A 25,989-nucleotide genomic window follows, 5' to 3' on the forward strand; every position below is an offset into this window, starting at 1 on the left:
TTAGTCTCCATAATACAGTGACTATATTAATATTAAGTTCTTCGTAGTATGATCCTCGTCTCTCCGAAGAAGCGGGTTCGATTCCCGACATAGGTTCAACGTGTGAAGACCATTTGTTGTATTCCCTCCTTCGTTCCTAAAGCAGGGTTGTTTTATTTCTTGTACATTTTGAATTTGTATTGGAGATAGTGAGGGAACGTGGTCTCACGTCGCTTTCAGCAGTAATTCAGCAACATCACGGCGGGGGACACCAGAAATAGAATTCACATGTTGTACCCATGTGGAGAATCGAACCCGGATCTCTGGCGTGCCGAGTGAACGCTTTAACCACAAGGCCACTGCCCCGAATCTGTATTGGAAACAAAGGTGTGTAAACTGGAGCAAAGGGGTCAGGTCATCCTGGCATCAGCTCAGGGTCCTTGCCCCCTCCACACGCAGCCAAGGCAGCGAGTGGGACTTCTGCCAGGAAGGGCTGCCGAGTCGAACCCCAATCGAAGTCCCATTTTATCATCTGTGCTGCATGAGCAGCACGACAAAGTAATATCTTGTACCCACGTATGAAGTAATGGAATGGACCCCTATTTTTAAGAACTTTTCTGAGGCCGAGTTACAGGATCCAGACACCCACACACGGAAGGCACACGTCCACAAGGTCAGGGCGTGTAAACAATCCTTGTAGGGTCATCTACACATTAGTAACAATGATTCCATAACAAAACACGGTTATATGATCATAGTCCTTGTTTCACAAAGCAATCTTAGCGGTAGGCAGGCACAGACACGCACTCGCACGCGCACACGCACACATATACGCACACACACACACATATATATATATGCCTACCGCTAAGATCACGGAGTCGCTCAGGACCCTAAGATATCCAATAATACATCCTGAGCATGCCCATACAGGTTACGACTACTGTACCAGTTAAAACCACCAATAACATAAAATGAGGAGCAAACGAAACTATACTTCCCAGTTTTTTTTCATATGTTTGCTTTTCAGTGGAAAATATACTAAGTTAGCGATATCATATCCCAAACTTTCTACTGGCGCTTTGTCAGCACACAATGAATACCTCTACATGGTTTCATTTTTTAAAATATAATTTGATTTAAAACGTTTACAAATGTACACAAGAAATTGCAAAATACACAAGTGCTGATGGGTATATTAAACATCTTATCTTTGAAAATCAATATATTTGCTTTTTCGGCTCAAAAATACAACATTTCAAACATGGTGGGGGTCATGTGGTTGCAAATGTATTTGTTATCCCAGTCTTCATTGAACAAATTTATTTTTACATAAAAATTAGACAGCCGCTGATTACTTTTTATAAACTGTTGTAGGAATGAGTGATGGTTGACAGGCATAATTAAATTTAACAGTTCTTTCAATTTTCAATTGCATGAAACACAAACTCGGTCTGCTTTCGCTTCCCCCTCAGTTCATATTGTCGTCACCATTTTGGGTCTGACAAACAAAGAATAATGTATGACAATTTTATACCTAACTGGAGGAGAGAAGTGTTACAGACAGTAAACGAGGGAATGGACGAAATATACTAAGGCATTACGGTACCTTTAAATAACAATACGGGGCTGAACATAATGTAAGAACTATTCTCCCAAAAAGTTAAAGAAGCGCTCTTGCAACATTCCGACGTGGAGTTACTGTACCTTTAAATAACAATACGGGGCTGAACATAATGTTAGAACTGTTCTCCCAAAAAGTTAAAGAAGCGCTCTTGCAACATTCCGATGTGGAATTACTGTGCCTTTAAATAACAATACAGGGCTGAACATTATATTAGAACTATTCTCCAAAGAAGTTAAAGAAGCGCTCTTGCAACATTCTGATGTGTACTAATAAAAAAATGCCAAGTTTGAAATTTCCCATCCCAATCTGTAGTTTCATGTATACACAACACCTAACTGTAGTTTTATATGTACACAACACCACTCTGTAGTTTCATATGTACACAACACCACTCTGTAGTTATCTATACACACAACACCAGTCTGTAGTTTCATATATACACAACACAACTCTGTAGTTTCATATATACACAACACCACTCTGTAGTTATCTATACACACAACACCACTCTGTAGTTTCATATAACCACAACACCACTCTGTAGTTTCATGTATACACAACACCACTCTGTAGTTTCATGTATAGACAACACCACTCTGTTAGAACTATTCTCCCAAAAAGTTAAAGAAGCGCTCTTGCAACATTCCGATGTGGAGTTACTGTACCTTTAAATAACAATACGGGGCTGAACATAATGTTAGAACTGTTCTCCCAAAAAGTTAAAGAAGCGCTCTTGCAACATTCCGATGTGGAATTACTGTGCCTTTAAATAACAATACAGGGCTGAACATTATATTAGAACTATTCTCCAAAGAAGTTAAAGAAGCGCTCTTGCAACATTCTGATATCGCCTATCGCCTATCGCCCTTCTTATGCTCTAAGAATATAACGAAAAAGATTATATCAATGATCACTCAGAATAGGTCGTGCTAAAATGTACATACATAAGATATCATAAGATCTAGTGATTTTTAAAAACCTTTTCAGGAAAACAATAGTCTCTCATTTCTAAACAAATGAACCAGAACATATTTGAGTGAGTGAGTATGGTTACATGCCGCCTTTAGCAATATTCCAGCAATATCACGGCGGGGGACACCGGGAATGGGTTTCACACATTGTACCTATGTCAGGAATCGAACCCGGGTCTTCGGCGTGACGAGCTAACGCTTTAACCACTAGGCTACCCGACCGCCCCCCGACATCATATGAAAAGCACAACTGTTATACATGTCAATATATCATATTTGTATCATACGGAATACAGTCTATTGTGGTACAATCCGTAACGACAGGAGCAGAGTTGCGTCCCTTCGGCGTAACAGGAAATGATCGAGGTTTCGAATCCCGGTTCGCCCTCATTATGTTCCTAGGTTTGTCAGCGCCGTACCCGTTTTCGAAGAGCCGCTAAATCAAATTTACTCTCATTTAACACATATACTATGATTTTTACCAGTTAAAAAAGAGATAAATGCATTTTAAATTTGACTGGAATGAACAAATCTCCATCTAATCGTACCAAATTTTAACTGTAATGTTTGAGATTAAGTAACGTAAGGGAGGTCGTGGCAGATTTCTGAAGTTCATTTCCTTCTGCCTGTTAGAAGAATTTGACAGTTATAGAACTGACGGAGGACGGACGGCGGGCAGCACGCTTACTACAAGTTCATTTAGACATTACCCGTGAAGATCCGGGGTAGAATAGGTCTTCAGTAACTCATGCTTGCGACTATGCTTGTCGTAGGAGGGGACAAACGGAATCGGGTGGTCAGGCTCGCTGACAATGTAGATGCATGACATCGTATCCAAATTATCGAAAATTGCGTGGATCGATGCTAATGATTGTCTGGTCCAGACTCGATTATTTACAGGCCGCCGTCGTATGGCTGGAATATTGCTGAGTGCGGCGTTAAACAACAAACAAACAAACAAATCATTTAGACATTCGATCCTGTTGATTTGATGTGATAGACATCGCTGCTGCATAAACGTACCTTCGTATACATGTACTCTGAGGAACACAAAGTCACCCGACTTAATGCAATCAAATGTTACATCTCTTCACCAAAGACACATATTACAATGGGCTGCACACAAAACTATTAATTTAATGTTCCCCGTGCACATCGTTGCCCAAGAAGAGTGAGTGAGTTGGGTTTAACGCCGCTTTTAACAGTATTCCAGTCATATCGCGGCGTGTCAGCTTAATGTGGGAGGGAAGCCCGAAGTGATGCAGGTCTTTGACGTTTACCACTTCGGTGAAACCCACGAGCACGGGTATGGTGACGACAAACCTAGAAACATAATCGGGCGAACCGGGATTTGAACCCCAATTATATGGTTCTGGCGTGCCAAAGGGACGTAACTCTGCACAGTGAATCGCCGCGCCTCAGACGATTGGGCCACCCGTGCACCCTTACCTCACTTAGAAGAACATGGGTAATAGTGAAATATTTTGTTGTGGATATAAAATAATGTCAGAGTGGTATATCTACAAAACTTTTAGTCATTTGAGCAGATTGTTTTGCTGGGAAATATATAGGGCTCTGTGACCTTTGGACAATGGCCAAACCTGTTGTGATAAAGTATTTGCAGAAAAAGCAATGCTTAAATCTTGGACTCAAACACGTGTTCTCAGTTTCATCGATAAAAACAACAACATGGAATTAAACTTTAATAAGCAATTTATTCTTCACAACTGACACCAGACAGTAGCAGAAGGCGTGGCATGTCCCGTGTGTCAGAGACAGAGACCGTTCAGGCATGTGTAGGTTTTGATGTTTGAAAAAACCTCTCCATTTTACGTTTTCACTAATCTTAGACAAAATATTGGAATATATAAATTAAATAAATATGAAAAACCCAAGATAGCAGTGAAGCTGATCATCCAAATCCAGCCCCACCCAGGCATCAGTGTAATTATGATGATGATAAATGATTGGAATGCAGTGACAAACCGAATCAGTGCCTTCATTTTGGACTACGCTGTAATAAGAGACAAAGTCAGTGGAAAGTAAAGATGAAGTGAATGAGTAAACTTTCCACTCACAAAAGGACACTATGGCTTCGTGTATAGATAAAAGGCATATGTAGTTTCACGTATATACAAAATGTCACTATATAGTTTTACGTGTGCACAACACCACTCTGTAGTTTCCTATATAGACAACACCACTCTGTAGTTTCATGTATACACAACACCACTCTGTAGTTTCATGTATACACAACACCACTCTGTAGTTTCATATAAACACAACACCACTCTGTAGTTTCATGTATACACAACACCACTCTGTAGTTTCATGTATACACAACACCTAACTGTAGTTTTATATATACACAACACCACTCTGTAGTTTCATGTATACACAACACCTAACTGTAGTTTCATGTATACACAACACCACTCTGTAGTTTCATGTATACACAACACCTAACTGTAGTTTCATGTTTACACAACACCTAACTGTAGTTTTATATATACACAACACCACTCTGTAGTTTCATATATACACAACACCACTCTGTAGTTTCATATATACACAACACCACTCTGTAGTTTCATATATACACAACACCACTCTGTAGTTTCATGTATACACAACACCTAACTGTAGTTTTATATATACACAACACCACTCCGTAGTTTCCTATATACACAACACCACTCTGTAGTTTCCTATATACACAACACCACTCTGTAGTTTCCCGAATAACAAAAGGCGCCATTCCAGCAGTTGCCTCGTACAAGCAACGCTTTGTGAAAATATTGAATCGTTTATGAGTTATGCGTTAAAACTACATCTGAACGATGTCCAAATTTTTGGTTTGGAATAAAAAAATATAAGAAATAAAAATATCACAAATAGCAAAGTTCAGAACTTGTCTTGATTTTTATGCCATGTTTCAGATGTGAAACATTGTGAAGATCTGAAAAGGGAACCCTACTCTCATTTGTACATATGTCCTAAGTGCTGACGAGGAAACGATCATTTGTTTACATATTCCTGTAAAGCAAACACCACCTGTTCGACCCTCGTCTGGCGTGTATACAAAGTTTGGATATTGAAAACGTTATGAATGATGCTCCAGACATTACACACATTGAAAACGCATAGATATTTTTAAAGGACATGTAACCCATATTAATGAACTAGTGAACGTTTGAAATGCAACACAAGGACATGTGTTAGACTTGTTCTCACAGTTCAAATCTCCGTATGGAAGCAGACAAGATCACATTTAAACTATACCTCAAAATGCAAATTAATGCACGCTTTTGCAAACGTCAAAACATTTATTATATCCTTTTTTGTATCTAGATAGAGTTGTTTAATGTTATAGGGATATTTACTGTTACTTCAATCAATCAGAAATACTATACATCAGTACAAATAACTGATACCAATGAGGACACAAGTAAACCAATTCTCAAAGCATCCATGCACTGTTATAGCCTCCACAAACAGCTGAACGCTCGTTGTGGTATATATTTGTTCAGCACACGTTGAAGCCCTGGCAAGCTATGTTGTTTAACTGATATCTAAAGGCTTGAACTATACCCAACTATGTGAACAGGTTTCTCATTTAGTTCTGTCACTGTGAGTGAGTGAGTTGGGTTTTATCCTGCTTTGAACAGTATTCCAGTGGAAGGAAAGCCGAAGTGATGCAGGTCTTAGACGGTATCCCCTTATTGGTGAAACCCAGGAGCACGGGTATGGTGCTGACACACCTTGAAACATAATCGGGACGAACCCTGTCAATATTCGTTCCTTTAACAAATGTACTTTACAAACCAGGTCACATTTCTACATGTGAAAGATCGTCCTCTGTGTAATCAATGACATGGTGAATTACATTTACAAAAGCCGATCTGGACTTCTTGTCGGTTGTCAATTTTGTATATCTTCAACTGTGTATGGAGATAAAAATTATTTCTATTTTAAAATTCAGCGGCACAGAATTTGAATATTTTTACATATCTTTCAGACGTAACACACAGCAGACCATCACCATCAAGACATACACCACGAGGATATTCCAGACCATCTTGTTGTGTGAGGACATCTCTGACAAACTGCCCCGATTGTGTCAGCTGAATCACCTTGTGGGAGTCATAGTCTACAAGCAGGATATCTCCTGTGCTGGTTGTTGTGATACCTAGAGGACATGTCAGAGCTCTGTCTCCTGTGGGAGTGTAGGTGAAAACAGCGTCCCCTTCACTGGTCACACATACAAGGGATGTTACTCCTCCTGCACTGACTAGCAAGTTGTTGTTTCTGGTGACGTGGATGTAGTCTGGACTCCCTATCACCCCCGTGTTGATAGACCTCAGTCTCCTCCCTGTCATGTCCAGTATGTCCACACAGTGAGACTGTCCATATCCACCTGCCGCCAGCTGTGAAGGACTCAGACAGGCCAGGACGTAGTAATCCTTGCTTGTTTTGATAGTTGACAGCAATACAGGACCTGGGGTAACATTCACAATGACTATTTCCTTACTGTCTGGAACACTGACAGCTATCTGATGCTCACATAACTTGGCTATTTGCCAAGGATAATTAGAAAGCAGGAGCTGATTATGAAAGGATTTGAAGTTTGATGTGTAATATGTTTTGAGTCTGTTGTTATCGTAATCTGCAACTACCGTTACTTTGATGCCATCAACAGTCAACACTGTGACGTCACGCACCAAAGGATCCTTCCCGTCCCCATCTTCCTTGCAGTCAATGGTGTGATGTAGAACAGGGGAAGACCCGGGGTCACTCACATCATGGATGACTTGAACCTCCCCCAGCTGTAGCTCATCAACTGCTTTACTCAGCTTGTCCAGGTTTTGTGTGAATGCAACCCTTCCTGGTGTTGGTCTGCTGTCCGTGTCTCTGTTGTCTGTAGACGTCTCACCCATCGACTCATAGACGGCATACATGTCCACCTCACAATTGGATGTCACAGCATTGGCTGTGAACTCATACTGCTGCTGGTACATCCGTAGCTCGATCTCCTGGGATTTTATATCTGCTTGTAACTCATGTAATTGTTTATCAGTAGCTTTGTCGATGTCATGAAGGAGTTGCTTCTCTTTTCTTAAAATAGCACGCATCACTGTTTCCCGTGTCTTCATGACTTGATCTTTAAGGGTTTGTGAATTACTCTTCACATGTTGAATTTTAGATTTTCTCCAGGTTAGGATATTATTCGCAGCTGCAATGTTGATTCCGAGTGTCTCTATTTTGCTTGTCAGTTGTTCCTTCACAAGAGGGGTCATACTCTCTATTGTATCAACATCCTTACATGCCCTGTGTTTTACACTGCAGCATATCGTGCATATTGCCCGCTTGCAGTCTTTACAGAACAACTCTATCGGTTTGTCTCTGTGGACTTGACACATGAAGCGACGCTTGACCTTTGTCTTGGTGTGATCAGACAAGTGAGCTACTTCATGGTCACACAACAATGGCATCACGTTGTGCAACTGGAGACATCCTTCACAGTACACAACATCGCAGACAGAGCACCAAGAAGTGGCGGGAGTTGTCTTTCCTTGTTTTGTACAAACGCTGCACACATGTTCCTCCACAGCTGAAAAGGCAAGTGTTCTTGATTTCATTGGTCATAAAACATGATAAGATCGGGACATTATCTATGGATACAATAACATTAAAGACGTTACTTTTGTCATAGAGGTACACGCCTATTATGTAGGTGAATATATCACATAACACAGGTTGTAATTAGATATTATTGCTGTAGGAATCCCTAGTCAGTATCTGAGCTAGTGTTTATGATAACCAGAACGGGTGTATGGCGCCATTTAAGTTGGGAGTCCAAAATGACAGGAGAGTCAACAATAAGATGTTTATAAATGTTAACGTTAGAGGTGCTTTGTCAAAGTGGAGGGTCAGCTCTGCGAATTGCACCGTCTTAATGACAGGGCCAACCATGTGTCCTCATCGATTTGAAAAGATGTCAGAGACCAGATTTATATTAAATAGAAACGCAAAGTGTTTGTTTCTTGCTGTTATAACACGTTTGGTTTATGAAATCCGACACAGACAATAACGATATATGAGCTAACTTCTGTTTTAGTTTCGAGAACAACCCACACAGCCATTGCTCCTTTGGCTTTAGAACCAATGGAGCCAACAAAAGACCACCAGAGTTTGAAAAGAAGTATGACCTTTCCGGCGCATGGGATTAATTCAATTAACACCTTTTTTACATATTTTTGATTGGGCTACGATGCGACAATGCGACATACTTTCACCTTGAAAAATGTCGCGATGTTGCATTGTCACCTTTGGTAAAACAGTTTTCAATGTGCAACGACAAATGGTCAAAATGTGTCAATGTGGCAATGTCCTGTTTTGGTAATTTTGACACTTTTGCTTGTTTTTGTTAGGACGACAATGCAATAACGTGACAATGTCCATTCTAGTATTCCACAGAACCCATCTAATATCCATTAGACCAAGAATGTGCTCTTTTACCTTGGTATTTGTTTTGCACACTTTGAAATAATTATCCGCCTCAACACCTTGGATTTTATTGAAAAAAATAAATTGTCCCAGAAAATTCTTGACAAAACCTTATTGTGCTTCTGATATATGCGCAACTAAGATCAACTCCACATATAAAAATCATAACGATTACTTACTAGCTTGTAAACAACATTTACAAGGAGTGAGGAGTACCAAGGAGTAGGTGAATACATTGTATGTAATTTTACTTAGTTATGGCACTATATGTTTGAGTTACATTAGATTTCATTGGTGGGTCAGGCTGTAATTTGTTTGTCTTTGTGAGATACTTACCCTGCATTAAATCTATGGACCTGAAGTCATAATAAGAAATTCTATGAGCGAATGCTCGTATAGGTCCGCTTGTGAGTGTGTTTATATATTTCAAACCAAGGTATATTAGTCAGGCAGTAGATTACTCTTTGTGCCGGGTCCAAAGTCGTCCATCAGCCCCTGCATGACGTGGCTTGGTTTCAGCTGACTGACCCACTCCTCTACTGGACTGTCAGGGTTGGTCACCTTCGTCAGTTGTCTACAGGAGGGACATGGGATGGACTTGGCTTGAACTGCTTCCGGCTGTGTGTTGATGTATTTCAGCAGACAGGACTTACAGAATGTATGATTACACTGAAGTGTGGCAGGGGCTGTGAACACCTCAGAACAGATGACACAGGTGAGGTGGTTCTCTGTCAGCTTCTTAGCGGTCGCCATCTGAAGCAAATCGGACATCTAAATGAAGTATAGATGGATGTGTTGTTGATATAATCATAAAACATGTACATGATCGCATTAACCCCGACGTCCAGAGACGTAACATCTTTACAAGCAGTGAGACGGGAGAGAAAAGAAGACGACCCACTGCATTGTATATCTGTGGTGCTGTCTGTGGGTAAAGGGGGGTAACTCTTGTTGTCATACTCTACCCTGAGCAATGAACTTGAGGAATGAATACCATGTTTTGAAAACCTGATCAACTGTCATTTCTGTTATGGACCAATTTCCACAAACACAAAGGCATTTTTTATGTTAGTGAAATATCAATAGTATCACACTCTTTGTCACAGTAGGGTCAGTTGAGGATAAGTTCAATATTTCGTTATAGCACAGTGACTCTTTATTTCACTATCATATTTAATAAGATACATTCTCATATGAACTTCCATAAACATTTAATAGATCTTTCATTTTGTATTCTGTCTATGGAGGTTTTACAACATAATAAACCACTATGATTCTGTGCTTGGTAAGAAGCAACTATATCGAGGATTGGATGGCGTGAACACAGCTTTGTATCGCTCTTTCTGTCTGAATTACTGCTCATTCCGGGCCGAGACATGACTATTTACAGATCGCCAGGCTTGAACATTGCTGAATGTGGATTATTTATATTAAAAAACATCACAGGTTAAGTTAAGGAATGTAGGTTCCCCAACAAAATGGGAGTTGCATGGATCTGAATATTGTAAGATATCAAGTGGCGGTTGATTCTTTGTCTTTCAAGGTCACTGGCCACTCTGGCAGTGTTTGGATTATTTTGTATGGAATGTATTTATTTGGTAAAATCCACGTGAAAACATTAACATCAAACTGACTTCGCTTAACTCCTCAACATGTGTCACAAACACTGGTCAATTCCGCAGCTAACTCTGCATGGTATTGTTGTGAAAACGATATCTCGGTTTCACAAACCTTGTTTTCTACTCACATACAAGGGCTGTCAGTTCGTCAGGTCAGTATATTATTCAATACTGCATTGAGCTGGGTACTCGACCTGGTTTACTTACAACACACTTGAAACTCTACCAACACGAACCTTTCCGAAGACCTCCGGAAACCTACGATCACTACATCCCTCCCTGTTTACTAAGCCCCCTCCCCCCCCCCCCCCCCCCCCCCCCCAAACCATGAAGGAGCTTCCTCACACCTTAAACATATCCCGACAGATCCACTGCCGGGAATACACCATTTTCAAATGGGTCTTCAGGGGTTTCCACGTTTGGGGAGAGCAACCAACTGCACATCAGTTGCACCCGGGAGCTGAATTACTGGGACCGGAGGGTTTCGGAGCTGTTCTCCGACTTGCGTTGTCCACGCTCTGCTGCAACAGCTCATGGTACCCAATTCCGGCTATGGCTGCAATAAGGACTGCTACCCCCAACAATCATTGCAGGGGTTGATCTGATGGCATGCGTTCCCTCAATATGGAATGAACGTCTGCCCCATACTTGTCCCCGATCATCCTATTCATCTACTGGCAATCCGGACAAAAGTACTCCCCTATCGTCTCTGCCATCGCCTCGGTGATTCTCCTGGCTTCAATTGTACCGGCTCGTTTGCAGTTGGCAGCGGCCAGGGAAGTGGTCTGTCCTTGTCGAATGTCCTATGAGGCAGTGTGGAGACTCTGTTGGTTCCCCTCGGTGTGTCATGAACCAGTGACAGTCTCTATTGCTATTTCTGGTGGCCATGGAGGTTGTCTGTCCCTGTCGAATGTCCTATGAGGCATTGTAGATAAGCTGCTGGTTCTCATCGGCTTAAATTCCCCGTCTGGTAAGTCATGAACCAGCAGCGTCGGCTCTATTGTTATGTCTGGTGGCCATGGAGGTGGTCCCTTTGTGTCTGGTTGACCTGTGTGAGATGCGGGGGGAGGGATTCTGGCCTATCCGCCCTCCCCCTACATGTTTAAAGTCACGCCCCAAGACGGCTCTACAAAGGACACCTTTCTCTCCTCGCTGGGGCTCTTGCGGGGACAATCTGCGTTGAAATGACCCTCAACTCCACAGTTAAAGCATTCCTTAGTGCGTCGGCTAGGGCTCGGAGACCTTAGACGTCCTCTACTGTTCACATTCTCCGCCAGCTTCGTGACCATGTATTATAGGCATAAAAGTGTAATATATATTTAGATAATTAACAAGTAATTAAAGTAATTAATAAGCATTAAGATACATTCTGATTCTATAAAAGATCAAGAGGGAGAGTTGGGTCGGTAAGTCGGGAATATGTGTATGTATAATACAGGCAGCTCTGGTTAGCTGAAGACTAGGGGAGCATGTGGCCACGAGCATCCAGGGATGAGGGCAGTAGGTCGAGGGCTACAGCATCCAGGGATGAGGGCAGTAGGTCGAGGGCTATACATTAACGAAAAATGATTAACAGATGAGGAAATAGATAAAGGGGTAGAATAGAGTTGGGAGGTACGGGAACGTCAGGGACTTGGGACATATATGGTATGGGGGAGAATAGTTCGAATTCCGAAGGGTGAGGAGCTACTTTATGGCAAGTCCAAATAACGTTCTGGTTATTAGAGAAGAGTGGGGAAGAACGACCCAAGGTAAGGGGGGAAAGGTGTTTGACCAATGGAAAAGGAAAAAAAGAGGTAAAACCTTGACGTAAGCTGGGGGGGTAAAAAGACAGGGAGACCCAAGGTTCGGGGAGACTGGAGGATCCCAATTGAGCATCACGATCTCGACCTTACTCTGAAAAACACCAGTTTATACCTCCAGTATTTCGGCCAGGGCTGAAGCTTCGCGGCTTAAGTCCATAAACCATCGTGACTAGAAGTTGGTGATCAATCTTATAGGATTGAATAAACAGTCATCAACGAAAGAAAACTCTTTGTGCTCATTGGGAGAACTACGGTAATTTATCCAAGGCCCTCGGGTACTGACTTTATACCTCTCACAACATCCCAGTCTGTCAGCACCAAGAACGAGGGGATTACCGTGGTTCAGGTGAGGAGGGTAACGACTGTTACACTCAGGCTAATTAACACCAATTAACACCTATAAATAAGGTGTTAAAAGTACCTTGGATACATGGTCTTGATTTCCTCCATAGAAGTTCTGATCTCTTTTATAGAAGTTCTGATCTCTTTTATAGAGGTCCTGGTTTCTTTCATAAAGGTCCTGGTTTCTTTCATAAAGGTCCTGGTTTCCTCTGCAAACAGGGTGAGGCTACTGACTTTCTGTTCCACAACTTCCAGTCTCCCTGTTATCTCTGTGCCAGAATCACCAGAACTACCCGATGACTTGGGACTCGAGGCTTGAACCACCTTCACCCGTGTTTCTGGGGGTGGTGATGTGTCTGTAGCGACCTGTCGTATCTCCCAAAGGGCCCTTCCATACACTGCCTGTGTGTTATGCTGGTACTGGCGCAAGCTTGCAATGGCGACCTCCAGGGTCCCTGGTTTCATGTTAGAGACGAATTGTCCAGCCTCCTTGTTTTCGCATCCTTGGCAGAGACGCATTATCACCTCTCGATCGATGAACTGGTCTGGACAATCCCTGAAAGCTACCACAGCCGTGGCCAATAATCGCTGTTGGCCAGTCTTCTAATGTCTCTCCCCACTCTTGCCTCATGGTAGGGAATCGTATCTGTGCCGTCTCTGCAAGTTCACTGCGTTCAAACCGTTTTTGTAGTTTAAACACCATATCCTCAAAGGACAAGTCCGGATCCCGGTCAAGGCACATAGTTATGTAGTCACTTGCCATGTCTCGCATCACTAATGTGAGTTGATCCTTTTTCTCCTGTTCCCACCAACCCTCTCTGCCGGCCAATGTTTGGAATTTGAGGTAAAAACCTGACCAACCAGATCTTCCGTCATATGTTAGGTTAGGGGTTCTATGGCGTTGGGGCTGGTCTCTTGTTCCTTCCTGTCGTTCTGGGCCTCGGCGAACCGGACCTCTTCACGCCCCTATCCCGTCTAACTGCGTCACCCTTGCGGCTAGGCTCTCGTGGGTCCTCTCGCTCATCCATGTCACTCTCCTCGGCATGATATCTATCCATGGGGGCCCGGTCCTGGTCGCCTCGACCATCCAAATCTCTTCTATCGGGGCCTCTTCTGTTAAGTCCTCTGTCCAGCGTGGTCTGGTCACTATCAGTTAGTTCCTGCTTGACCACCTTGGGATCCGGTGCGACTTGATGGTCAATTGCTGACTGGTAGCTGTTCACTTGCTTGGGCAAAGGGTAATCCCCAGTGGATGGATTCACCCCATGTGCATCCATGCTCTTCCGGAGTTCAAGGGTGAGCTGTGGCCCCAATTGGCTCCCTTGTTTGGGGTCCCTTTGTGCTGGTACAGGCTTGAGTTCGCATACTCGCCAGAACTGTCCAATTGAAACTGGGGAGTACCTCCCTGTGGTGATCCTCGAGCATGTTTCCGATTCTGCTCCGTGGTCAGATAATCCACACTCTGCGACAACTGCTTGTGTTGTGAGTCCTTGACACGCGCCCCCTGTCCACCCCCCACAGGGCTGTAAGTCGAGAGCGCAGGTGGCGGCAATCTGTAATCCTGTTCCCTCGGCACCGGTGGGATCGGTGTTACAGGCTCATTCTTTACTGGCGGTGCTTTCCTGGGAGAAACCGCCTCCCCACTATACTCACTCCCCTCTGCTCTTGAAGAAGGGTGGTACTGTCTTTGTGGGCTGTCATCCAACCTCGGTTCCGGGTGAACCCGTGGTCCCCTTTGGATACTGGAAACTATTTCCCACGACAGACTCATAAGTGCCGGCCTGTCTTTATGCAGGCCCGAGTTACTCTTGCCCGGGCTTTGTAGTGTGGGAGCCAAATTAGCCAAAGCCTTGACTATCTGCGAGCCAGTTTCCGCCTGGAGCTTAGCTATCTCGTTCATCTGTTCCCGGCTAGTTTCAGCCTGGGCTGCCAGCATCTCTGACAGTCTCCTTTCCTGAGCCTCTGCCACGTTTTTCTGATGGTCCAACAGTCTCTCAATAACTTCCCACCCCCTCGAAATGTGTCTGGGCATGTGCCATTCCCCCCTGGGCCCGGTCATCTCCACCCTCCTGCATCCAGTCATATGGATTTGTCTCTGGCTGTTGCACATGCTGATCCTCCATCCTCTCGGTATGGTTCCTTCGCCTGTTGCCATGGTTGGGGTTTATGGCAAAGTCTAACTGGCTCACCACCTCGTCACTGTCATCAAATCCCTCTAAACTGCGGACATCATCCAGGATGAGATTGCCCACCACACTTCTCAGGTCTATGATCCTCTGCGCCAGTCCTATATCAATCCCTTGGATTTCACATAGTTGAGACCAAGTGGCATAATTGACTCTCACCCCCTTATCCTCCATGTTCCAAATGTGTGTAGAATACTTTGGAAAATCACACAGAGCAATGAACAATAAATCTAGACAACTATTTATCTTGAATCCTAATGAAAATAACAATACTATTCCTACTTCCCCTTACAATAAACACCTACGCTATTTGTTATGAACTCCCAACTCACGAAAATAGGTGACTCACTCGCGAGGCAATGTCAACAAACATCCGTTACGAGCTGTCACCGATTGTCACACAAAACTACGCATGTGAAAGGGTCATAACTGATATAAGAACAAGAATTTCCAATACGCTACTGTTCCCTAATAATTAATTATTGTGCACAGCCATGAAAACGGCCGTACTTGATCAACGCACGTAGATTTCCACGTGCGGTGAACTATAAACTTACCAGCCGATACGGAACCGGCCGTGAAAAGAAATTACCACTACGAAGTCGCACGGTACTAACTGGGCGAAAAATGTTTCCACTCGTCGCAAAATGCTAAAGTTTCATTCAACTTAAGCCAAATATCCCTCTTGTCCCTGTAGCCAAGACAAGCAAGATGGCGACGGCGTGGCGGCAATGTCGAGCAGTCGACGAATTCGGAAAAAAATCTTTTCCCGAGAAAATTCCATGTGTTCACAGCGCCACTGTTGTGAAAACGATATCTCGGTTTCACAAACCTTGTTTTCTACTCACGTACAAGGGCTGTCAGTTCGTCAAGTCAATATATTATTCAATACTGCATTGAGCTGGGTACTCGACCTGGTTTACTTACAACGATGGCTGACAACACACTTGAAACTCGGGGTCTCCCGTGGTCAGCCACGGGACGACCAACTCGAACCTTTCCGAAGACCTCCGGAAACCTACGATCACTACAGTATTTATTGTATGTATGTATTTTCTACTATTTCAATATTGTTTGTTTCCTCACTCACTCACACACGTACTTGCTATTGATCCACCGCACTCCTGTATACACATAGACATGAGGATATATTATACACGCGACATTGTGTGGATGTTGTTCAAGGGGACATAACTCTGATCAAAACTTGGACATCACACCAACATCTCGCTTGACGCGAGAAGCTCACTCAGCTTTCGTCCATGCCATGTTTCCAGCACACATCCTTCAAGTTATATACATCACACCTTCTTACATCTGCAAATTAAATGACACGTGTATGCTAATGTGTGCAGTGGGGGGGGGGGGGGGGGGGGGGGGGGGGGGGAGTAGAAGTATCCCGGCTGGGGAAGTTTACTGTAGACCTAAATCCTACTTTCGTTTTAACGGGTCACAATGACCTCCGATAAATGTAGGCAAAACCTTGTCTACCTAGCAGGTGTTAGTTTACGTTGATAACAATAAATCTTATCCTTAATCCGCGATGCAGATGTGGCAGTGTTGTATCTATGCATATTTTCTGTATTTTATATATTTGTATACATATAATGTTTTGTAATGAAATGGTGTTTTAACCTTTTATTATGTTGAATAAAATTAAATAAACCTGTATGGCTGCTGTATTTAACAGCTCTGCATAACGACTTGTTCTCTGCGTGGAGTTTTCTTTTCTTTTAACTTCTACTGGTTGTGGGGTAGAGTAGGTAGCTTGGGTCGGTCCTTTGTTTAGTACAGCTTGCGCCTGATTGGCCTTGTTTCAAATACTAACACCCAGCATTTAACCAGCACACCAGCCACTACACCTTGCCATGCGAATAACAAATTTCTGCTCTGTGTAGTATTTCCAACTGAGACCGTCCAAATAGGTTAGTAATGTTTCTATACGTATTGTTATAATGTACTTGCATCTATTTGTGTAATCAGCTGTAGTGTTACACAGTCTTAATCCATATTTAGGTAGGTCATTACATGTAGTCATATAATTGCAGCCATGTAAATGTTGTAACTAGGTTAGCACTGTATATCTTCACATTTCCTAAATGTTTCATTTGAGAATGAATGAGCGAGTGGGTATGTATTTATGATGTATGTGTTTGCTTATGACAATGTTATTTATGTATAATGTAAAGCATTCATTGGTATGTTATGTGTAACACATAATTCGTGTTTTCTAAGGTAACCCGTTTTACCTAAGTAAGTATATTTGTCTTTGTATTTGTATTTAGATGCAGGCACCATAAGTCCTGTCAGTTGCGTTGGTGACACAGTTCCCGCCCCAGTTTCACCTACAGGGTATGCTTGTATTTTCTTGTGTATTAATGAAATTAATTAATTGTATTTATCATGTTATTACACATGTATAGGGATACAAATGTATATATAGTTATTTGTAAGTTATAACACATCCTTCAATGTATTTGTTGAAAGCAAGAGTTCTAACTATTTCTATGTCATCGGTGTGACGATGTGAATGAATATAATGTGATGTGCTTTTATATATATCTATGGTTGTGTATAATGACATACATATATATTTACGTGTATATATATCTTTACATTTAATATGTTTCAGGGCGTCTGTATTATCTGATAATAAATCCTCACGACAAATAACGACCTGTGTTATTCATCAACACCCCCGGTTACAAATGGAGCCCCCAGTGAGGATTTATCAGTGACGTACCACCAACGTTGGATAGAGGACGCACCTCAGATGTGATACTACAGACCTGGTCTACAGTGTACAGTACACAGCCAAGACCACATGAACTGTTGTTTGGTGATTGACAAATCTGTAAATATTGATTACGTAAAGGCCTATATACTGGAGAAATGCATATGCCGGCTTGTTTTTTTTCATGTTAGTTTAGTTTAGATTAGTTTGGTTTAGTTTGGTTTAGCTTAGCTCAACTCAGTTAAGTTTAGTTTAGCTTAGTTTAGTTTAGCTCAGTTTATATTTTGCGGGTACCCGTTCAAGGATAACATCAGCGCTCATCCCAATAAACATGTATTAAGTTGATGTTTATATATTTCAACGTTTTGGTGTGAATATGTGATTACCCTTTGTACCTTTGGTTAGATTATTTAATAAATAAATAGGTTGTTTATATATTTTTTTGTTTGAAAGTTGTGTGTGAATCAATGATGTCTATGAATCCTTCCCCACTTGCTTATAGCACCCTTTACCTAAAACAAACTAAAACCTTAAATTGTTAAGGCATTAAATCAATTTAGCTGACAGTTAATTTAACATATTTAACCATTAAACACACTTGGTTACCCCATTGAACCAAGTATTCTTCCAGGTCCTATTTGGTTATACCATTACCAAATACAGTTGTTACTTGTCATAGAGGTAAAGTAGGATACATTTGTGTGTACTTGTAAGTTTATGACGAACTAGACGAGCACTTCACTTTGGCACCTACCATTGCATAATCCCCCTCATACTAACCAGATAAACATTTACCACTGACCCATTGCAGTGTAGCGTACCTAAGATACTTAGTCATTGTTGGGGAATAGTACAATTATCAGGTTGCTCATGTTTGTTTGTTTTTTTCTTCGTGTCCGCATTCACGCGTCCGTTACACATGTACACCGACATCCATGGCCGAAGGACAACGAGTAGTTGTCAGTATTTCTGTTGCATAACGTGCAAAGTTATTTGTCTATAGCCTCCATTTTTCAACGCTATTTTCTTCTGAATCGACATTTCTACCTTTCCCACTCAAGACAATTCGACTTCGTGGGTTTACCCATCTGCATATTTTTTTTGTACTTTATTTACTTTGCTACTCGTGGTTCCTGTTCTCTGTGATCATGGAAGTTAAGGAGGATGAATTGGAGCCTGTGGCTAATCTGTTCAGGAAGCTTGGTATGGAGCCCAAGGACCAATCACCACAGGACCTGAAGGCATGGATCCAAGGAATGGCACAGCAAGCGGGGCCCTTGATAAAGGAAGAGCCAAGTCTACATGGACAGTCAGTGCCACCTCCAGGAGTGGAAGGCAAAGCCCAAGCTGTGGCTTATCACCATTTCCCAAAGTTACCTCTATTTAGTGGAGATGACACAGGAAAGGATGCTCCTTTCGACCTCTGGACCTATGAAGTTGATTGTTTATTTCAGTCCAAGTGCTATACCTCAGATGTTATAGATCAGGCTGTCCGCAGATCTCTCAAGGGGGAGGCTGCTAGAGTTGCGATGAGACTTGGATCTACAGCTTCTACCAAGGATTTACTTTCGAAGCTCCAAAGTATTTATGACACAGTTAGGCACAGGGAAACCCTCATGGCACAGTTCTATAGTGCAACCCAGTCGGAGGATGAAGATGTTGCTAGTTGGGGCTGCCGCCTGGAACACCTCCTATCACAGATCACTGAGGACCATACAATTCCCATGAAGGAACAGGATGAGATGCTGAGAAACATGTTCTGGAGTGGTCTGAAACCAACAATGAAGGCTATATCTGGACACAAGTTTGACGCACTAGCTAGTATTGATGAGCTACGAATCTCCTTACGGGAATTAGAGTACGACATGAAGCGGGGACTATCCAAGTCGGAAACAAAGAAGTGCAATGTTTCAGCTAAAATGGCTATCCCAGTTGACCCAGTTTCAAAGAATTACCTTGAGACCCTGACATCCGCCATAGATCAATTACGAGTGGAAGTGTCTGACGTCAGGAAACGACAGGAAACAGCCCAGTAATATCAACACCAGACATTCCGAGCAAGGCAAGATATGTTTTTTGGGAGCAACAGAAGAGGGAAGGGCCATGCCCTGGAGTACCCACCTCACCCAGCTCCATCTGGTAACACCGTCCATACCAGAAACAATTATGCAGGAAATGAACAACAGGATGAGTCCACGAGTGCTGCTTACCATTCTGGTAGCTATGGAGACAGAAGGTTTCAAACAAGGTATGAGGATATAAGAAGTTCATTCAGAGATTACCCAAGCTATGCAAAGGATACCCGCGTCGGCCAAGGAAGGACTAAGTCTACTGGAGCCTATTCCACACCACCATATTGGGATCAGGAGGACTACCAAGAACCGATATGCTATAGATGTGGGTACCCTGGGCACATAGCATCGGGATGTAGAGTCGACCTTTAAACTGGCAAGGTCCTATGGGAAGGAGTCACCATTAGGCTCATCGAAGAACCCCAAGGGACAAGCTGCCAGACGGACTTGTTGGACATGCAAATGAAGCATACATCACAGTTTATAATGTTCAGACCTGTGCCTTACTGGATACCGGAGCTACTGTCTCTGTGATATCAGAATCATTTTATGATAAACACTTAAAACACATTTCCTTGGAGCCACTTTGTGACATGTTGGATATTGAATGTGCTGGAGGAGACAACCTACCTTACAAAGGCTTCATTGAAGTTGGGATTAAGTCTGTTGGAGGTGGAATAGATAATGCAGAACCAGTACCATGCCTTTTCCTAATAGTACCCGACACCAGATATAATGCACATGTACCAGTACTGTTAGGAACAAACATACTGAATTGTCTGATGGAAAACTGTAAGCACACCCATGGAGTCACGTACTTGCAAAAGGCAGCCTTACAAACGCCTTGGTACCTTACCTACAGGACCATGACCCTACAGGAACGGGAATTACTACGCAATGACTGGAGGTTAGGTCTAGTTAAGAGTGTGGAGGACAAGAATATATTGATACCGTCTAACAGCACAGCATCAATTAAAGGACAAGTTTCCAAAGGAGTTAGATCACCCAGACTTTGTGCTTTAATGCAACCTACTCCAAAGTCAAGCATCAGCAAAGACATAGACATTGCTCCAACTGTTATTTCTTACGATGGTCGTCCGGATATTGTGGAAGTTCATCTCTTCAACGTAACCACACGTACTATAGTTGTTCCTCCCCATGCCCTATTGTGTGAGCTGCAACCTGTAACTCTTCAGGACCCACCTTGTGGTACATCTGTAGACTCTGCCTCCATATTGAAGAATATTGAGATGGAACAGGAAGGACTCTCTACTGATGAAGTTGGTTTGGGACTTGAATTAATTAGTCCCAAAGATGATGAGGATCTAGGATGTACTTCCCTTGTTCGCCACCATATAGAACTAGATGATGAACGACCATTCAAGCAAAGACATCGACGGATACCGCCAGCTATGTATGATGAAGTCCGGACTCACTTGCATCAACTGTTATGTGCAGGAGTCATCCGAAAGTCGCATAGCCCTTGGGCATCTAATGTGGTATTAGCTCGCAAGAAAGATGGAAAGCTGAGGATGTGCATCGACTTCAGACAGTTGAATAATCACACAATCAAGGATTCATATGCTCTGCCGAGAATTGAGGAGATGCTGGATTGTCTAAGGGGAATGAAATACTTTACAGTCCTGGACATGAAGAGTGGGTACCATCAGGTGGAAATTGAGGAGTGCCACAAAGAACGGACAGCCTTCACAGTAGGACCTTTGGGATTCTATGTGTATAACAGAATGCCCTTTGGACTCTCCAACGCCCCGGCAACCTACCAGCGTCTTATGGAGCAGTTCTTGGATGGATTACATCTCCAAATCTGTCTCATATACTTGGATGATCTGATCATATTTTCTCGTACATATGAAGAACACCTGGAGCGTCTTGAAAGAGTTCTAAAGCGCCTCCGTGACTGTGGATTAAAACTTGCACCCAAAAAGTGTAAGTTCTTCAAACGAAAGGTCAAGTATGTGGGCTACATTATCAGCGCTGATGGAATCGAGGCAGACCCAGATAAAGTGGACAAAATACGAAATTGGCCAACACCTACCAATCCAGAAGATATCAGGAAGTTTCTAGGCTTTGCTGGATATTACCGGAAGTTCGTGCAAAATTTCTCTAAGATTGCAAGGCCTTTATCTATTCTAATGCCTAAGACTGCAACAAAGAAGTCCAAGAGACGGCAACATCAGCAGACCGAGTGGGAGTGGAGAGCTGCACAAGAACAGGCCTTCCAGGAAGTCAAAGATCGTCTTACCATGCCGCCAGTCCTAGGATATGCCGACTTCCACCAGCCATTTGAATTGCACACAGATGCAAGCACCCAAGGTCTGGGAGCAGTTCTTTATCAACACCAGAACGATCAGCAGCGAGTCATAGCCTATGCCAGCAGCGGATTGAAGCCATCTGAAAGGAATTACTCTGCGCACAAGCTTGAGTTCCTGTGTTTGAAGTGGGCAGTATCAGAGAAATTCCATGACTACCTGTATGGCAATGACTTTGTTGTTGTGACGGATAACAACCCATTAACTTACGTCCTTACATCAGCAAGACTTGATGCCACTGGTCATAGGTGGCTTGCATCTCTATCTAATTACAACTTCTCCATCAAGTACCGGCCTGGGAAAGCTAATACTGATGCAGATACTCTCTCGCGACTTCCGACTCCATCAAATCCCTCACAACTAGACCAGGTCAATGTGGACTCTGTAAAAGCCATCTGCAATGCGCTCACTACACCTAACTACATTGAGAGTCTTTGTGTCTCAGTCGATGATTATGTGGATGATGATGACAATCTGATGATCACTGATGATAAGTGTGAAGCCAATGTTAGAGAATGGAGGAGAGCTCAGGGTAAGGACCAAGCCCTGGCTACTGTCATTGGAGACTTAAGGGACAAGACAAGGCGCGACAGAATACCATTTACAGATGATGCCCATCTCACAGCCCTTGTCAAGATATACCAGCAGCTAAGATTGAAGAGAGGAGTTCTTTATCGAATTACTATGAAAGATGGAGAAGAGCAGGACCAGTTGGTTCTTCCAATTCAGTGCCGCATCGCAGCATTACGATCACTCCATGACAATATTGGACATCCAGGAAGGGAAAGGACTACATTGCTGATACGTGAGAGATTTTACTGGCCTGGTATGACTCGAGATATTGAAGCACATGTTCAGAACTGTGTATCTTGTCTACGAAGAAAGACTCCATCTGCTGGAAGATCACCACTGGTTAGCATTGTAACATCGCAACCCTTGGAGCTTGTATGCATGGATTTCCTGACCCTGGAACCATCGAAAGGAGGCCAACAACATATTCTCGTGGTGACAGATCATTTTGCTCAGGCTTATCCAACAAAGAACATGACTGCAAGAACAACAGCAGAGGTCTTTTTCAACAACTTTATTGTTCACTACGGAATACCGAAACGCATACACTCAGACCAGGGAGCTAATTTCACAGGGAAGCTCATGCAGGAACTATGTCAGTTGCTCAAGATAGACAAGTCACAGACCACGCCTTACCATCCGATGGGAAATGGAATGTGTTAGCGCTTCAACCGTACTTTATGAAACATGCTCGGCACACTTGATCCTGACAGCAAAAGGAATTGGAAAGCCCATGTTGGACCACTGGTCCATGCTTATAATTGTACCCGACATGAGTCTACAGAGTTGTCTCCCTTCTTTCTGATGTATGGACGGCACCCTCGGTTGCCTGTTGATGTAGCATTTGGGTTAGACATGGAGCCAAGCAAGTCCAAGTCCATCAATAAGTACACCAAGGAACTTCGGGAAAGACTCAGTCAAGCTTACGACATTGCTTCTAGTGCAGCTACGAAGTCACGCAGTAAGCAGAAGAAGTACTATGACCAGAAGGATAGAGCTGCTGTTCTAGCATTAGGCGACCGAGTACTTGTCAAGGTAGTGGCTTTTGATGGTAGACACAAGTTGGCCAACAGATGGGAAACGGATGTGTACATTGTGCTTGCCCAGCCGAATCCATCCATACCAGTGTATACAGTTGGTAAGGAGTGTGGAGAAGGACGGAAGTGGACATTACACAGGAACTTGTTACTTCCAATTGGATCCATCCCACAGCCTGAGAACCAAGAGCCACCCATACCGCGGCCAAGGAAAGTACATCCAGCAACTCCAACGCCAACAGCAAGACCACGACAGAGGACTTTAGCACCGACTGTGACCATCCCAGTTGACGAGGCTGATGCAGACAGACCAGGATCTGATTGTGAAATAGAAAGTGAGGAGGATTATATCGCATATCTCTCCCATGAATCACCTGAAGCAGCAGGAGAAGTAGAAGAGAATCAAAATGATGAGATGACTGCAGTCACTGAAGGAGATCAAGAGGAGGACACAGGGGATGCTCAGGAGGAACTACCCTCTGGTGAATCACTCACTCATCCTGAAGATCCTAACTCTCATTCTGGTGTGAGGTCATCTACGCCACCTGTCCCCCAACCTCGGCGGTCTAATCGACAGCGGACACAGCGACAGTGGATGACAAGTGGAGACTATGTTCTGTCAGCCATTGCTAAGGCGGACTGGCTAACGAGAGCCAATTATCTCAACACCCTCCTCGATACAGCAAGTTTTTCTGATCAGTCACATCGAGTATCTGATGCAATCCTGGATATTGTGACTGGTAGGATTAAATGATGAGGACATCATTTCGTAGTGGAGGGAAGTGTGTGGCAGTGTTGTATATATGTATATTTTCTGTATTTTATATATTTGTATACATATAATGTTTTGTAATGAAATGGTGTTTTAACCTTTTATTATGTTGAATAAATTTAAATAAACCTGTATGGCTGCTGTATTTAACAGCTCTGCATAACGACTTGTTCTCTACGTGGAGTTTTCTTTTCTTTTAACTTCTACTGGTTGTGGGGTAGAGTAGGTAGCTTGGGTCGGTCCTTTGTTTAGTACAGCTTGCGCCTGATTGGCCTTGTTTCAAATACTAAAAACACCCAGCATTTAACCAGCACACCAGCCACTACACCTTGCCATGCGAATAACAAATTTCTTCTCTGTGTAGTATTTCCAACTGAGACCGTCCAAATAGGTTAGTAATGTTTCTATACGTATTGTTATAATGTACTTGCATCTATTTGTGTAATCAGCTGTAGTGTTACACAGTCTTAATCCATATTTAGGTAGGTCATTACATGTAGTCATATAATTGCAGCCATGTAAATGTTGTAACTAGGTTAGCACTGTATATCTTCACATTTCCTAAATGTTTCATTTGAGAATGAATGAGCGAGTGGGTATGTATTTATGATGTATGTGTTTGCTTATGACAATGTTATTTATGTATAATGTAAAGCATTCATTGGTATGTTATGTGTAACACATAATTCGTGTTTTCTAAGGTAACCCGTTTTACCTAAGTAAGTATATTTGTCTTTGTATTTGTATTTAGATGCAGGCACCATAAGTCCTGTCAATTGCGTTGGTGACACAGTTCCCGCCCCAGTTTCACCTACAGGGTATGCTTGTATTTTCTTGTGTATTAATGAAATTAATTAATTGTATTTATCATGTTATTATCCATGTATAGGGATACAAATGTATATATTTTTATTTGTAAGTTATAACACATCCTTCAATGTATTTGTTGAAAGCAAGAGTTCTAACTATTTCTATGTCGTCGGTGTGACGATGTGAATGAATATAATGTGATGTGCTTTTATATATCTATGGTTGTGTATAATAACATACATATATATTTACGTGTATATATATTTTTACATTTAATATGTTTCAGGGCGTCTGTATTATCTGATAATAAATCCTCACGACAAATAACGACCTGTGTTATTCATCAACACCCCCGGTTACACAGATTCCGCTGCTAATATATGGATGTAATCATTGTTGACTCCTGTCGCATGCATCGATATAAAGCTTTCTGTGTTCAACTGAAACCGAGGTGCATGCAGGTTTACATTATAACACAGGTAACGCAGCAATGTACAGTTAGCGAATGTAAAATCTATATTTGTGGATGAAATGTTATGTAACTACGTGACATACCGATATTACAATGGGCGCGTCTTCTCTCTGAAGGCGTCTCACGTCCTGGTTGCTGGCTCGTGTCACGTGACAT

General features: G+C 42.6%; 1 protein-coding gene and 1 pseudogene across 2 annotated transcripts; one reads left to right on the forward strand and one right to left on the reverse strand.

The window, feature by feature from the left end:
• Positions 1-5,094: 5,094 nt before the first annotated feature.
• Positions 5,095-25,989, reverse strand: LOC139444839 (tripartite motif-containing protein 3-like). Of its 2 annotated transcripts, none has more exons than XM_071225819.1 (3): positions 25,917-25,989; positions 9,546-9,837; positions 5,095-8,188 (listed from the first exon to the last, which is right to left on the reverse strand). In XM_071225819.1, exons 2-3 carry the CDS (start codon positions 9,835-9,837, stop codon positions 6,549-6,551), a joined length of 1,932 nt encoding a protein of 643 aa, XP_071081920.1. In that variant the 5' UTR covers positions 25,917-25,989; the 3' UTR covers positions 5,095-6,548. The 2 variants fall into 2 exon arrangements, with proteins under 2 accessions (XP_071081920.1, XP_071081919.1); XM_071225818.1 differs by lacking the exon at positions 25,917-25,989 and adding an exon at positions 15,869-15,948.
• On the forward strand, positions 15,968-20,214 carry LOC139445385 (uncharacterized; annotated as a pseudogene).

The sequence above is a fragment of the Haliotis cracherodii genome, unplaced genomic scaffold, assembly GCF_022045235.1.
Source record: "Haliotis cracherodii isolate W230 unplaced genomic scaffold, xgHalCrac1.p SCAF_6, whole genome shotgun sequence".
NCBI lineage: Eukaryota > Metazoa > Mollusca > Gastropoda > Lepetellida > Haliotidae > Haliotis > Haliotis cracherodii.

Coding starts and splice junctions, on each gene's coding strand:
- LOC139444839 (XM_071225819.1), bottom strand. CDS start 9,837: ATGGCGACCGCTAAGAAGCTGACAGAGAACCACCTCACCTGTGTCATC. Junction 8,189..9,545: donor CTTTGGACCCGGCACAAAGA/GTAATCTACTGC, acceptor TTGCCTTTTCAG/CTGTGGAGGAACATGTGTGC.